The sequence below is a fragment of the Neolamprologus brichardi genome, chromosome 23 (assembly GCF_056152115.1).
Source record: "Neolamprologus brichardi isolate AB-2024 chromosome 23, ASM5615211v1, whole genome shotgun sequence".
Lineage (NCBI taxonomy): Eukaryota > Metazoa > Chordata > Actinopteri > Cichliformes > Cichlidae > Neolamprologus > Neolamprologus brichardi.
The window spans coordinates 13,092,041-13,105,435 of NC_142125.1; the positions used below are offsets into that span (position 1 = coordinate 13,092,041).

The window sequence follows — 13,395 nt, forward strand, 5'->3', positions numbered from 1 at the left end:
CTCTGTGAGCAGTACACCCTTCCCTCTCCCTCTAACCAGCGAGCCAGGAGTCACCTAACCAAAGGACGTCAACACTTGCAATCTTCAGTCTTCATTTGGCTTTTTCACATTGCACACGTCCCCCAAAATACCATGTTTCTCAGACTACTTGTAAACCTAACTTTGCCTCGCGTGAGTTTCAAAAACCGAAGCGTTTTACATTTTAAAGTCGCTGAAGAATTGTTTCCTGAACTCACACAAAGGTCAGTGGATATAAAGATATAGATCTCGTATGAAGATACAGACCCCACGAATACTCACATCAATAATTCACAGTCTTAAATTATTGACTTACATATAAATACTTGAATAAATGTACAAGGAAACAAAGCAGATATGGTAACTATTCTATAAATAATCCACAGAAAAAGCAACACCTTTAAGATTTGTTTTAACTCCACTTTAGCCACATATCCACAGAGTATGAGGCCCCCACAGAGAACGCCCTTTCAGGTATTTCATTTTTACTCGAATATGTCACTAGAGAAATGATCTGCATGTGTTCAAAGCCCCACTGAGCCTTCCTACGCCAAACACAATTGGTTAAGGTTTTTTTATCCGCTTGTCCTACATTCATTGTGTGTCAAACAATTTAGTGAACTGCCCAAGGCTTTGACTTTTTGAAGTTGCCGTTAATATCGTTTAATATCAACTAATGATATAGGTCAAGACTCATTTTGTCATTATTGCATTTTTTTAAAAAAAAAGATGCAACATATATGGGTCTGTTTCATGTGGAAACCTAATTTGTATTTTGCAACATTCAACGGTTTAAAAAACTTTAATTATTCTTTGCATTTTTTAGCACACTTCACAGGAGAGCAGCTACAGGTCTATAAGTGTGCCATTTATTGTGCTAATATAAGTGTTACTGAATGCCAACAGTGGCTGCACTCACATACTTCAGAAAAAGCATTTGATAACAGCGTGCTTCATGTCCTACTAAGTATTACAAGTAAAAGCATCAATTCTGCTGACATTTAGTTTCTGTAAAATGTATTTGACAATAATTAAAGGCTAATGTTTCCTTACAGGTCGTGCATAAACTGAAAACGGTAAAAGTCATTTTCAACTTTGGCCTGCAGTAAATGCCCAAGAAAAGCGCAGCCTTAAATTCACATCTGCATGACATTTTGTAGGTTACGTACTTGTGTGCTTCGATGCTTGTAGGGCGAGCTGCTCTCCAGGTCTGCCAGTATGCTGGTGAGGGAGTCGATCTCTGCGTCCAGACTGGAGCGCCTCTCTTCCAGCGTCTTTTCTGGGCCTTTCACCTGTGAGAAGACGTCCGATAAAGTGTTCAGACTCCTTCACTGCTTGCACACTCTACTGTGTTGCAGCTTTCATTTGAAACATATGCACTAGTTGAACTTCTAAATTACATTAAAATTAAAAAACATGTTATTAAAAAACTTTCTAAAATTGTCAAATCTGTTAGCAGATTTCCCCGAACATGAGAAGCACTTTCAGAGCCCAATGTTACCTCCACCATGACTCATAAGAATGGATTTATGCACCTGTTATAGCCTAGTGTTAGCAATATGGTGACTCTCCAGCATACCCAGACTATAGTTACACCATAGTTAGTTAGTTACAAATCAAAGTGAAGGGAAGCAACACCAAATCTGATTGGTCTCCTTGGTAGTCACATGTTCTGTAAATGTCTGATCAGACCTGAAGTTGTCTCTCTTTCCTGCATGTTAGTAAAGTAACTGTTGTTCAGTATTTAAGTGCTCCAACAGTATCATTCATGACTGCAGAGAAATGCAAACAGACCAGCATATGATATAAACATCAGCATCACGTAGTCTGTTTCATACTCTCACAGCGGCAGTTTGTTTTTTTCCTTTGTCCAAATGGTAAATCTACCACAGATGCACCAATCGATCGGCCAGGGACCAGAATTGGTCGATTTCCACTCCTTGGCCTTGACCCTGAACTAGGGCTGCCACGATTAGTCGACTAGTCACGATTACGTCGACTATCAAAATCGTCAACGACTGATTTAATAGTCGACGCGTTGTTTGAAGCTTTGTAAGATCACAAAAGACGCAGGAATAAGTAGTAGGATTTAAGAGTGTAATAACGGAGTGAAACAGAAGATGGCAGCACTGCATGTACAAGGATGCCAGCTGCCGTTAAACCCCGAAGAAGAAGAAGTAGCTCTGTCCCAGAATTCATAGCGCAGCCCAGCTCAGTTTCCAACAATGGCGGCAGCTAGTTAGTTTTAATATTACTCTTATTATTCTTTCTGGGTCACAAAATAAACGTTTAACATATTTTCAGGCGAGAATGTAGCTGTGTAAACCTCGAATATCTGCTCAGTTTATCAAGACACCACATATTTTGAAAAGCACCCCGACGTTTTCGGAGACGTCTGTTACCCACCAGCTCGATAGCTAGCCGGGGGCAAAGCTCACTAGAGCCCATGAGAACACCGGACTCTCGGCAAATAATTTTCAAACCCACTGCAGTCTTTCGCTACTCAGGTTAAATATATATAAGTCACGTAGATAACTTAAAAATGTTATTTTTTTTACTTTTTTTTATACTTTTTTTAGTATTTTATTTGTTCCTGAGTGAATCGGTTTGGCTGAGATTAAAGTTATAGTTTTTACACAGCTGAATAAACGTCAAGCAGGCAACTGATAATCAGAAGTGTGAGATGCTCGAGAATATACTCCGGTGTCCTGTTATATTTTAGATAGCAAGGAGTTTATTAAACTTCACCGAAACAATCTGCAAATTTCATTAAAATTTAATAAACTATCATCTTGTCTTTATTTTTAGTTAGCACATACCTTAAACACTTCAAGCTGTAAGCTAATGATAGTTACATAAGAGCAGATGCTGCTGTTGCAATAAGCTGTATGTTTTACTTCCAATGGATGATGATCTGATTAGTTGACTAATTGCAAAAATAATCGGTGACTAGTCGACTATCAAAATAATCGTTTGTGGCAGCCCATTAGACCCCATTAGAGGACCAGAGTGAAAATGTTTGTGTCAACAAACCTAAATCACCAGCTTAACATGGACATTTTAAACAAGCCAACAAATGATAAGTGGCTAAAGCTAAAGTGATTCTGAGCTCAGAGCCAGCCACAAGCCAGCAGCCTCAGTATTAGCAATGGGTCAAAGTAGTAGAGCAACGGGTTGATGTCCTTTTATTTGGTGAAGTTATGAACATACAGTGATCCCTCGGTATATCGCAGTTCAACTTCTGCAGCCTTGCTGTTTCACAGATTTTTTTTTTTGTGTGTGTAATTTTGCATCCTTTTCTTTCTTTTTTTTTTTTTTTTTACAACGCATTGTGTTCTGCGTCCTGATTGGCTCTAGACCACTGTCAATCAATCTCATGCCGTGTCTCCTGTACAGCACAGAATGCGTTCAGCTTGTCAAACTTACATAAAGCTAGCAGTGTGACTCTGAAGTGCTGTACTGTATGTTTGTAAGTTTTCTCCCCAACAAACACAACAATGTCGACGAAACGTCGTCACCTGCGAGTGCCTTTGGTTTAATTCTATAATGCTGGACTTATTTTTCTACGAAGGTTTGAACTTTGAGAGTATTTAAACAAGAGAGAAAAGTGTGAAAATGTTCATGCAGGGGTTTTACATTTCACTTATCGTGGGTTATTTTTAGAACGTAACTCGAGGGATCGCTGTACTGTAAATTACGAAGTACCTGGCATTAGTTTTGTATCAGCCTTTGTTTGGTAAGGTAAAATAAAGTCTGTCAGGTAAAGGTGGAGAGGGGTACAGCAACCGATTTTCAGTTCGTCATTTGTACACGTTTTCGTCAGGGAAAACTGCTGTAAATTTTACCTGTAAATTATTATTGTTATGATTCTAATTATTAATATTGATATTATTCGGAAGAAAACCATAACTGGCAAAAATCGGGATCGGCACACTTAAAGTGGAGTCGCCCAAGAAAATTGCAATCTGTGTGTTTCTAATCCATGCATCTTGGTCACAGCAACACTCACCTTGGGTGTGGGTTATGTTGTAACAGGTAGGGCTGGGCCATATCATACTGTTCACGGTAATACCGGTATAATGTTGGGCAAAGATAATAAAATGAAATATCGCGATAGAATATGGGTAAAACGCGCATGCGCAGTGCCTTTGTTTTCATACGCACATGGCGGAAAAAGCGTGCTGGCGACGGAGAATGAGAAGGGCGGGATCGTTGAATGAAACGGATGAACCAGAATCGGTTTGTAAAAATGCTGCAAGTTCAGTGGTGTGGAACTGGTTTAGCTTTCGTCCGTCAGATAAACAACAAAGCACTATTTTTGGTAGAGCATGCTAGCGACGGCCGCATTTTGGGAAATACAGCGCACTTAAAATCAATCCTTTGATTTTTCTGAAAATCGACAGTGCCCCTTATAATCCCGTGTGCCTTATGTATAATTTCTGGTTGTGTTTACTGACCTCAAAACGATTTTATGTCGTACAAATGTTTTAGTACGACTTTGCTAAGCTACGAAGCCGCACCGCTTGATGGATTGTCGGAGCATTACGGCTATCGTAGGCAGGAGCCTCGCAGAGTGATACGTACTGTGCTTCAACATAATATTATCGTATTGTGTGCGTATAACCTCTTTTAAAGTTTTGTGGATATTATACATGGTTATGCTGAGGACATGTCGGCCAGTTTCCACTGGAAATGCCTTTTAGTTAAACTGTCAGCAAGGAATTTGCACTGTTACATTTTTATATAACTTTAATGCACATAAAAAACAGCTGCTTGTTTAAGTGAAAATACATTGATGGGGTTTTTTGCACTAATAAAGTTGTGGAGTTGTAAAGTATTTTGTCTAGTGTCAATTATATCGTCAGTTATATCGTCTTCGCAAATTTTCAAATGTATATCGTGATAAATATTTTTGGTCATATCGCCCTGCACTAGTAACAGGTACAGCTCGGGTTCACAGGGTTAAGTTACTGTCACCATAATGCCATCGGCGATGAGTATTTCTAGCTCTGTGCTGCTCAGACATATTCTCTCCTGCTTTTTTTTCTCTCTGCACTTCTTAAACTTTGCATTACAAGTTCATGTTTCACCTTGACCTCAGACAATCTTTTTGAAAGCCACACATCAATAGCAGAGACTTCGCTCAGTGAGAAAGAAAGATGCATTGTATGAAAGAAAACTTTCATAACACGGTGCACTATTCACCTGCCTTTTACTGCTCTTGGATTTACAGTATCTCATTCTTCATACATTATTCATCACAATCTCATCCAGCACTATTTCACAGAGAAAGGTCAATTCTTTAAAATCAAAGTCAAACTTTTTTTTAATCCACACTTTGAATGTATTCTGCAGAGGATGCTAAGAATTGCTGTGATTTTTATTTAACTCTGTTATTATCAGAGGAAGCTTGGAAGCATCAGTAACAGGATCAGCAGCAGTCGCTGATTTATTCATCCGCATTTTTTTCTCTTTCGCTTCAGAGAAAAATGCAACCTCGACATATGAAAAGACACAAACTATTTAATCAAAAGAAAAACAAAAGTGATGCGCAGAAATCTGGAAAGTAGTTAAAGCGATCTGACCGATAGTGGCACCCGGTTTTCTACAAAATTCCCGGGAATTTCTCCATGGAACGACAGATGTATTTTTAGTCTTCTGAACTATGCTGCAACTGCAAGAAGACTTCTTGCAATTGCCTGTGGGGGCTTTTTGAGTTGGCTGGATCAGTGGCTGCTTCTTATTCTAATGTTATGTGTTTGGATTACCTGTCACAATCTATTACAGGCAGGGCTTGCCTCCATTCGGAGCAGAGCTGCTGCTTAAAAACATCTAAGGCAATCATGAGCGGGAGTAAACAAAGCAAAACACTAATGGCTTGTCTCAAATCAACAAAAGAAAAAAACGGGCAAACTTGTTTAACGGTGATAACGAGGAGGATGAAAGGAAACATCGCAGACTTTGTGTTGCGGAGGAATTTGCCGTGTAGGGCTTCGTAATGCGAACTGCAGCCAGGATGAGAGGTTTGTTTTTCTCTCTCCCGCTAAAGGTCTCGGCTTTTACATGTCATAATCCAGACATCTCCTTCTGCCAGGGGGATAAAGACAAGAGCATATTTCTGCTTCTTTTAAGTAAAATGCCATTAAATCGCTGATTTATTCATTCACTATGTAGAATTTCTCCAGACAGACATTTTTGATTGATATCTTCCCCTTTTTTTTTTTCTGAACAGCGTTCTCTTCTGCTCTGGCTGCAGGACACATAATTAAGATACCCGTGGTGTTTTAAGGAATTAAACTGCAGGCCAGAAAGACTCTGCAGTGTGATAGGAAAAGAAAATTTCGAGATGAATACAGGAAAGCACTTTTAAAACTAATTGAGGGACGGAATTTCTTATGTAATTTCAGGCCTTGAAAATCTTTTCCTTTATCTCTCCACACAAGAAAAATCAAGAATAGTGGCAAAAATTACAGCAGCAAAAAGGGAACTAAATTAATGCTCGTGATTATAACCATCATCCTGTTCAGCTAATGTGTTACATTTGACAGCTGTCCTGACAAAACCACCGATCTCCAAAAGCTGAGATGTTCACACACGAAGGAAAACAATAATATTTATACTCTTACTAGCTTTGCATTTTTAACCTACGGGAACAAAGCAGTCTGAGTTAAAGGGCCCATATCATGCAAATGTATATGTTATATTTATATTCTGGGGGTTTTCTCGCACATGTCTGCATGATTTACAATTCAAAAGAAACCCATTATTTATCATATACAGACCACAAATGATGCAGTCCCATCAGTTCAGCCTCTGTCTGTTTTAGTTCCTGTCACCTAAAGGCCCCAGTGGTAATACATGGGAATACATGTAAAAACGGCAAAGAGCTCTATTATGATTAAGGGACGTATGCTGAGCTAGAAGCCAGTTTACGGCCCAGTTTCCTCTTTTATTGTGCATTTCAAATCCATGCAGATTTCCCACTTCTAAAACCTTCTTAGCACCTTCAAAGGTCTGTGTGTTTATGTGACATTATCACTTCAAATCTACGGGTTCTGTGGGAACTCGCAAGCATAGTGCACATGTGCAGCGGGATGCACAGCACAGATGCAAACCTGGAAGCTATCAGCTTTATTTTGGCTCACGGACCAGGCTACCAACTTCCACTGGAGTTAGCAGGTAGCCAATTCTGCTCAATTTATACAGACTTTTCTTGTGATTCATCAACATTTTCTCAAAAACATCTACACGCGTTTGAGCATGACAAAAGCGGACAGCTCCAACCAAACAAGTTTAAAGCCAAAGTCTATGTAAGGGTCAGTGACCCTGGATGGATGGACAGAGGTAAACTGAAATCCCTGGCACTGGAACATGCAGGGAACATTTTTACTTCAACTTTGCAACATTTTTAAAATCATTATTTTCCTTTAACAGATGAGATCCAGACAGAATATGGAGAAAAGGGGGACATATGAGAAAGGTTTGGCATTTTTACCATGAAGCTATGTGGCACTCACCTTTAGTTTGTGAGCTTTACCAACATACAGGGCTTTTTGACATCATAATAATATATATTTGATTTGATAGAAGTTCAGAAAAGGCCAAAGTGCCACATGTTGCCTTCAAACAAATCCATCTGATTGAAGAGATGCTTACAGGAAGTGGAAACGTTGTACTGTAACTTGGCAAATTGATTTCATTTTCTACTGTCTTTGATTATAGGTAAAGTTTTAAAAATACATTTTTTGCATGATAGTAGGAGTCTGGATTTCATCTCCCAGTTATACTGAAATATAATATAGGAGTTTAAGAAGGGAGGTGAAAGCATGGAAAACCTGCTCATGTTCATATGGACAAGTGGAAATTTATAGATCTGTTCACAGTTAACAAATGTGTAGATACCAGTAAAACTGACTGTTAGATGTCCAAAAACCCTCCAAGCATGCTGCCTGTAAAGTCTGCCATTACTCCACCAGACATGTGTTCACCGCTCTGCTCACCTGTTACTGTTTAGCACATGCAGACAAGGACCCAGATTATTCCCAGTTAGATTTATTTTTAAAAGCTTTTTCATCCAGAGAATTTTGACTGCTTAGAAATGTATAAAACTGCTACAAAAGACTTCTAAGCATAAGCAATAAATGTGAGCCAAAAGATTAATAAGAAATACCAGCACCAAGGAGACATTTCTTAAATGTTTCAAAGTTTCTGGATGTGGCGATGTAGATTAAATTCAGCTTTTTCATCGATCATCAGAAAAGCGTACAAGATTTAAGACTGAAAATTTAAAAACTTGTGCTGCATTCCTGTCTCCAGGTACAAATCGAGAGGATGCTGGGTCATAAGTGTAGGTGTAACATTATTAAACAGTAACAAAGTGAACAGGATCAACACTGATTGTTGAGCAGCAGCCGGAGTTTAGGTAGAAACTGCCCCACCCAGCAAGCACAGGGCCAAAGTCATCGGCCTTCATTAAACTAAGGGGTATGTGGAAGTTTAAGGTTTCCGTAGACTTCTAAGAAGAGAAGTAAATTCTGTTGTATGCCTATTGCATTCCTCACTGCTCATGTGTCTCTGTGCTCTGCCTAAAGTGTAAGAGGGGAGCAGCTCTGCTGGCTGGCTGAACCTGACGTTCAACAAAGCCATGAAATTCAGAACTCCAACAGTCGTAGCGCTGCACCTTTTAAAATAACTGCATGACTTTGAAAGTGCTTTAGATTACATTAAGGTCATAGCGCAGCATGCGTGCACGTATACTGATAGTCCTAGGGTTTTTTAAAGCTTCGAGTTTTATACTTACTGTGTTTACAGTTTGTGTGGGAAGAGCAGTGAATTTACACGCAATGCATAACTTATTTGAATTATGCAACATTCTGTTGCATAGCTTACAAAGGAAGCATTCATTTAGGATAGAAAACTGGTCAGATCAAATGAGGGGCTTGAAGAGGGAGACTTTCTTTCTTCCTGTTTGCAGCGAACAAAGGAATGTGAAGCACTTGGAGGATTTCATAGCAGAGGTCGAGCGCCGAGAGCGTCAGTCAGGGCTGCAGAGGCCAGAAATCCCAGGAGGGCCAAATGCCTGTGGGTATTATGACCAGCAAAGCGCAGAAAAGTGACCGGGCTCCACCAATAGGTGTCAGCCTTCCATCCTTCCTGCATCAGAGCCCTTGGAAATGTTTGTGTGTGTGTGTGTGTGTGTGTGTGGGTCCACGGGTGGAGAGCGGCTGGCTCCAGGCAGCATCTGGAGCTGGATGTCTCTGCATTTGGCTGCAGCTCAAATGGACAAATAGTTTTGCTGGACTTGGTACGTGAACTCAGTGCGGCGCTCGGGGCTGTCTTTGCTTTCTGCGCCGACTCTTAGAGAGTTACTGACAACCAAGAAAATTTAATAGAACAGCGGCTCCTCTCACCTGATAATCGTATGAGTTCCCCAGCGGTGGAGGAGGGAAGGAACCAGGGGATGACAGGAAGCCGGTTGACTCTTCGACAGGTGGTGGAGGGGGAGGGTAGTCCGCTGGGATGGAGACACACGCGCACACGCACACACCAAGAAAAACAAAAACGGCTCATTAAATACTTCCCCTTTTTTTTTTTTCTTTTACAAACAAACTGTCACAATTGTGAAAGAACACACACAGTCCACCGCTGAAAAAACACCGGCAAAAAAAATAAAATGATTAAAAAAGATGTTTCATTTACAACAACCAGCACAACAGGTGTCGAAAACAAGGTAAAGGGTTATAAATCTATGGAGAAATAGTGCACATGGTGCTCTGCATGGTCGAGGTTAAAAGTAGATTACACTGTAAGCCTGCTTATAGCACATAAATACATGACTGTCTCTGGGGCGTCCAGCATGTTGACACAAACATGATTTATAAAGTATGTAAGTGCATCAAATTATCATTTTGAGACGCGTTAATTCATCACCATCTGTTTTAACATTACGTTTGCATTTTGTGCATATTTTATTCTGTATATATGGTGTTTGTTATGATTACTGCGTGCCTTTCTTTTATCCCCGATGCGGGACAGTCCCTCAGTTTCGTTGTACTACTCTACAAAGCATGACTGTGCAATGACAATAAAAAGTTGAAGTATTTTACAGGAAGTTTTATGGGGCAGATGTTCTTTACACCTGCAGGTTAGATGTCAGCTGGATCAAATGCTCAAACATTAGGTTTGAGCTTTAACAATCAATATATATGGATATTTCTTATTAGTAACAATAAATAAAACTGCGTTTGTTTTTCACCATCATGAGAAACACTCTGCAATTTCCTTTATTTCTAATTAGCATTTTAGCACCTTTCAGCTCTTTGTTCTGGTTTTCCACCTCACTGATCTCAGTATTACTTTTGCCCACTGCACAGCAAGAAGTTGCTAACCCATAAAAGTTACCTGTCTAGTTATGACACTACAGAAATTCAGTAACTAGGTGGTCAGCACCACTGATACCAGAGGTTACTGGGAGTGGGTTTAAGTAACAAAGTAACCTATTTTTGGCTGATGCAGCTCACAGATGCTGTCCACCATCGGTTTTATTCCCACTTCTCTCCCTAATGGAGCTAAAATCAACTCAAAACGAATGCTGATATTAATCTTTGCATCTGCAGATTGCTGTTTGCAAACATGTCTGCCATACGAGAGCCGCGTGCACAAATGTTTTAATTTGAACTGAACATTTTTTGTTTAGCGCGACAGCATTTTGATTATTTTTATTATTAACGGTTTACCTTGCAATTCAGTTGAAAACAACTCAGCAGGGTCAAATTCATTATTCTGACTTATTTAAGTAGCTTAAAACGCGACAATGGCATTTTGTCATTAAGGTGTCAAACCGACTGAAAGATGCAGTGTAATGTAGCAAGTCGTTTAACGGAGCGCACGTTTGTTATACAAAACGCCGGTTGCAGAGTAGCTGATGAAGACTTATTATTAGAAGTCATCATCATTTGCCTGAACTGCAAAATCAAATCTAACATATGGAAGAGGTCATAGAGTTAAAAAAAAGAGAGAGTCGGCGAGCGAATGAGACAAAGAAGTACAGCCTCGCTATCCCACGTCAATGGACTGACACACATAATTGCAGCAATTTGGTTAACTAAGAAGTACTAATCTGGAGCAAGCGTGGCTTCCCCCCCCCCCTCTCTCCCTGAAATTGAAATTGAAATGTTGTGTTACAGACGGGTTAGACTAGGTGTTTGCCGTGCCAGACGACGAGAAACAAGCTAAATTTGTAGTTCTGAAGTGCACGCTAATCCAAGGATTGCATCCCGCCACATGTTTCAGACAGGATAAGGAGTTACATGCCAAATTAAATTCTGATTTGGCTTCTCTCGGCACAGGACTTAAGACTGAATCATTTGACCATGTACTTCTAAGTACCAAACCAGACATGAGCTTTGCAAATTAAAGGCTTTTATGAGACGTAATGGGAATTTGTTCCAATGCTAAGACTTTGATGAGTCCTGTTCTGAAATTCCATTTGCATTCCATGGCTTTTATCTGTTTTCATTAGAATCTAATTGATGTCATCAGTGTAGTTTATCCAAGGCAGCTGACCAAATTAATTAAGCGTGGTTTTCAGTTGCCTCAACACAACAGCAGAAAGAGGGGGGGGGAAAGGAAGCGAAGACAGAGAGATAATACAGCATGGTTAAAATTGGACACTTCTGCGTCTTGAGCATTACTACGTTCAAGAAATTGTGAGCATTGCATTAAACATTCCCTCTGGGTACTTGAGGCCCTCCATGTGAATTGTTTATATAATAACCTTGTGACCTCCACTAAAACTCCAGAGTGTAACAGCTCCTCTAAACCTCTGGGAGAGAAAATAAAATATGCTGCTCGACAACAAGGCTCGGGCCCGGCCCGCCCTCCCCTCCACCACGGATCCTTTTTACCCGAATATAAGTCACTTGTAACTTGTGGCTTACAGAGAATTAAATCATTAAGTTGCATGTACGTTTCTCTCAAACATCAAAGATGTTTTGGATTCATCACTTCAGGAAACACGAGTTGTAAATGTTTCAGAGAATCATGTTTTATTGAAAAGGTTTTATAGCTTTGTGCGTGGAACAGTGGAAAGCAAGACTTGGAGGAGGAACGGGGGTCATTAGGCATCTTTGCTCAAAGGATGTTTCTGACCATTTCCCCTCTTGACCCAATTTCTTTTCCCCCATCCGTCATTGCACCAGTCATTTAGGAGTGAATCGCATTAGTGTGCTAATGTTAAATTAAAAAAAAAGAAGAAAACTTTGCATGCACTGTTTGCACCCCCCAGTAGTCTTTTCAAGGAAAACCATTCTGTCTCATAAAAAAATGCACTCAGCCTTGGAGATGTTTGCAGCAGATTCAGGGTCAGAAAGAAACGGCGTTTAAGAAGAAGCCTTTCGAATTAAGTGGCGTGTAATGTTATCTCTCATTTCCATAAGTGAACATTCTTTTATAAGAGGAATGATCTCACTTTGAAAATACAACACACCTGTGACCAGAAGATCTTCACTGCCATTCAAACACTCCTGACTTTATTGGTTTCAACTAGAAGCCATACATTATATATGTAAAACAATATCTTAAGCCAACATAATTTCTAAAGTTTACAACAACAAAAAAGTTTAACTTCCCCGAGCTAGTAATTACAAGTGTTTACAGACAAGCGGTCTTTTCCACTGTGGTAATCTGCTAGCAACCAAAGCAGACACAAGGTGGTTTTCGGGGCAGGAACCTCTTTGCGACCATTAGCAACTTCCAGCAAGCAGTCGACAACCAGTCCAGTGACCAGTCAGTGGTTGCTAGATGGTTGCAGAGTGGTCTCTAGGTTTGTGTGATTGAGGCTTAAGACTTCTGCTAGAAATCTACGTCGGAACTTAAGACATAACTGGAAACCCCTTTAACCCTGCGCCATGGCCTACACAATTCAGTCTTCACAGGCTTGACGTGTAATCACGTTTCTTGGGAGGTGCACATCAGGTTATATAAAAGGCCATGTGTAGCACTAAATGGGTTTCCCAACAGGTCCCAAGTTACAACGTAGATTTCCCACATTAGTCTAAATGTTGTTGCTCGTCACATGGATATGATGACAATAGCTTCTTTCTGTTTAGATCCACCCTTAGCATCACTGTTCAACAGCACTGTGTAATCAAAAGCTATTAAGGCTTCCTTTAATAGTCAGTTTGATGCTTTTATTATCTAAATATTAATACCCTTCATCATTATTCCTTCGTGCTTGCCTCATGTTCAAAGTGCTATTCACATTTGGCATGTTTAAAATACATAGCATATCATTCTAACTGCATTGCTGTAAAAATAACAGGAATAAAGTACTGGGGTATTCAGAGAGGGCAACCACCAATGCACAAATTAAGTCCG

General features: G+C 39.9%; 1 protein-coding gene across 2 annotated transcripts in view; it reads right to left on the reverse strand.

Annotated features, from left to right (window-relative positions):
• The window catches only part of lpp (LIM domain containing preferred translocation partner in lipoma), a 182,329-nt gene that overhangs the window by 88,566 nt on the left and 80,368 nt on the right, over window positions 1-13,395 (reverse strand). For both annotated transcript variants that reach the window (XM_006790413.2, XM_006790414.2), the window contains 2 exons: window positions 9,429-9,532; window positions 1,188-1,310 (listed from right to left, as the gene is read on the reverse strand). In XM_006790413.2, the coding sequence (XP_006790476.1) occupies window positions 1,188-1,310; window positions 9,429-9,532 (227 nt within the window). The remainder of the gene's footprint in view (window positions 1-1,187; window positions 1,311-9,428; window positions 9,533-13,395) is intronic.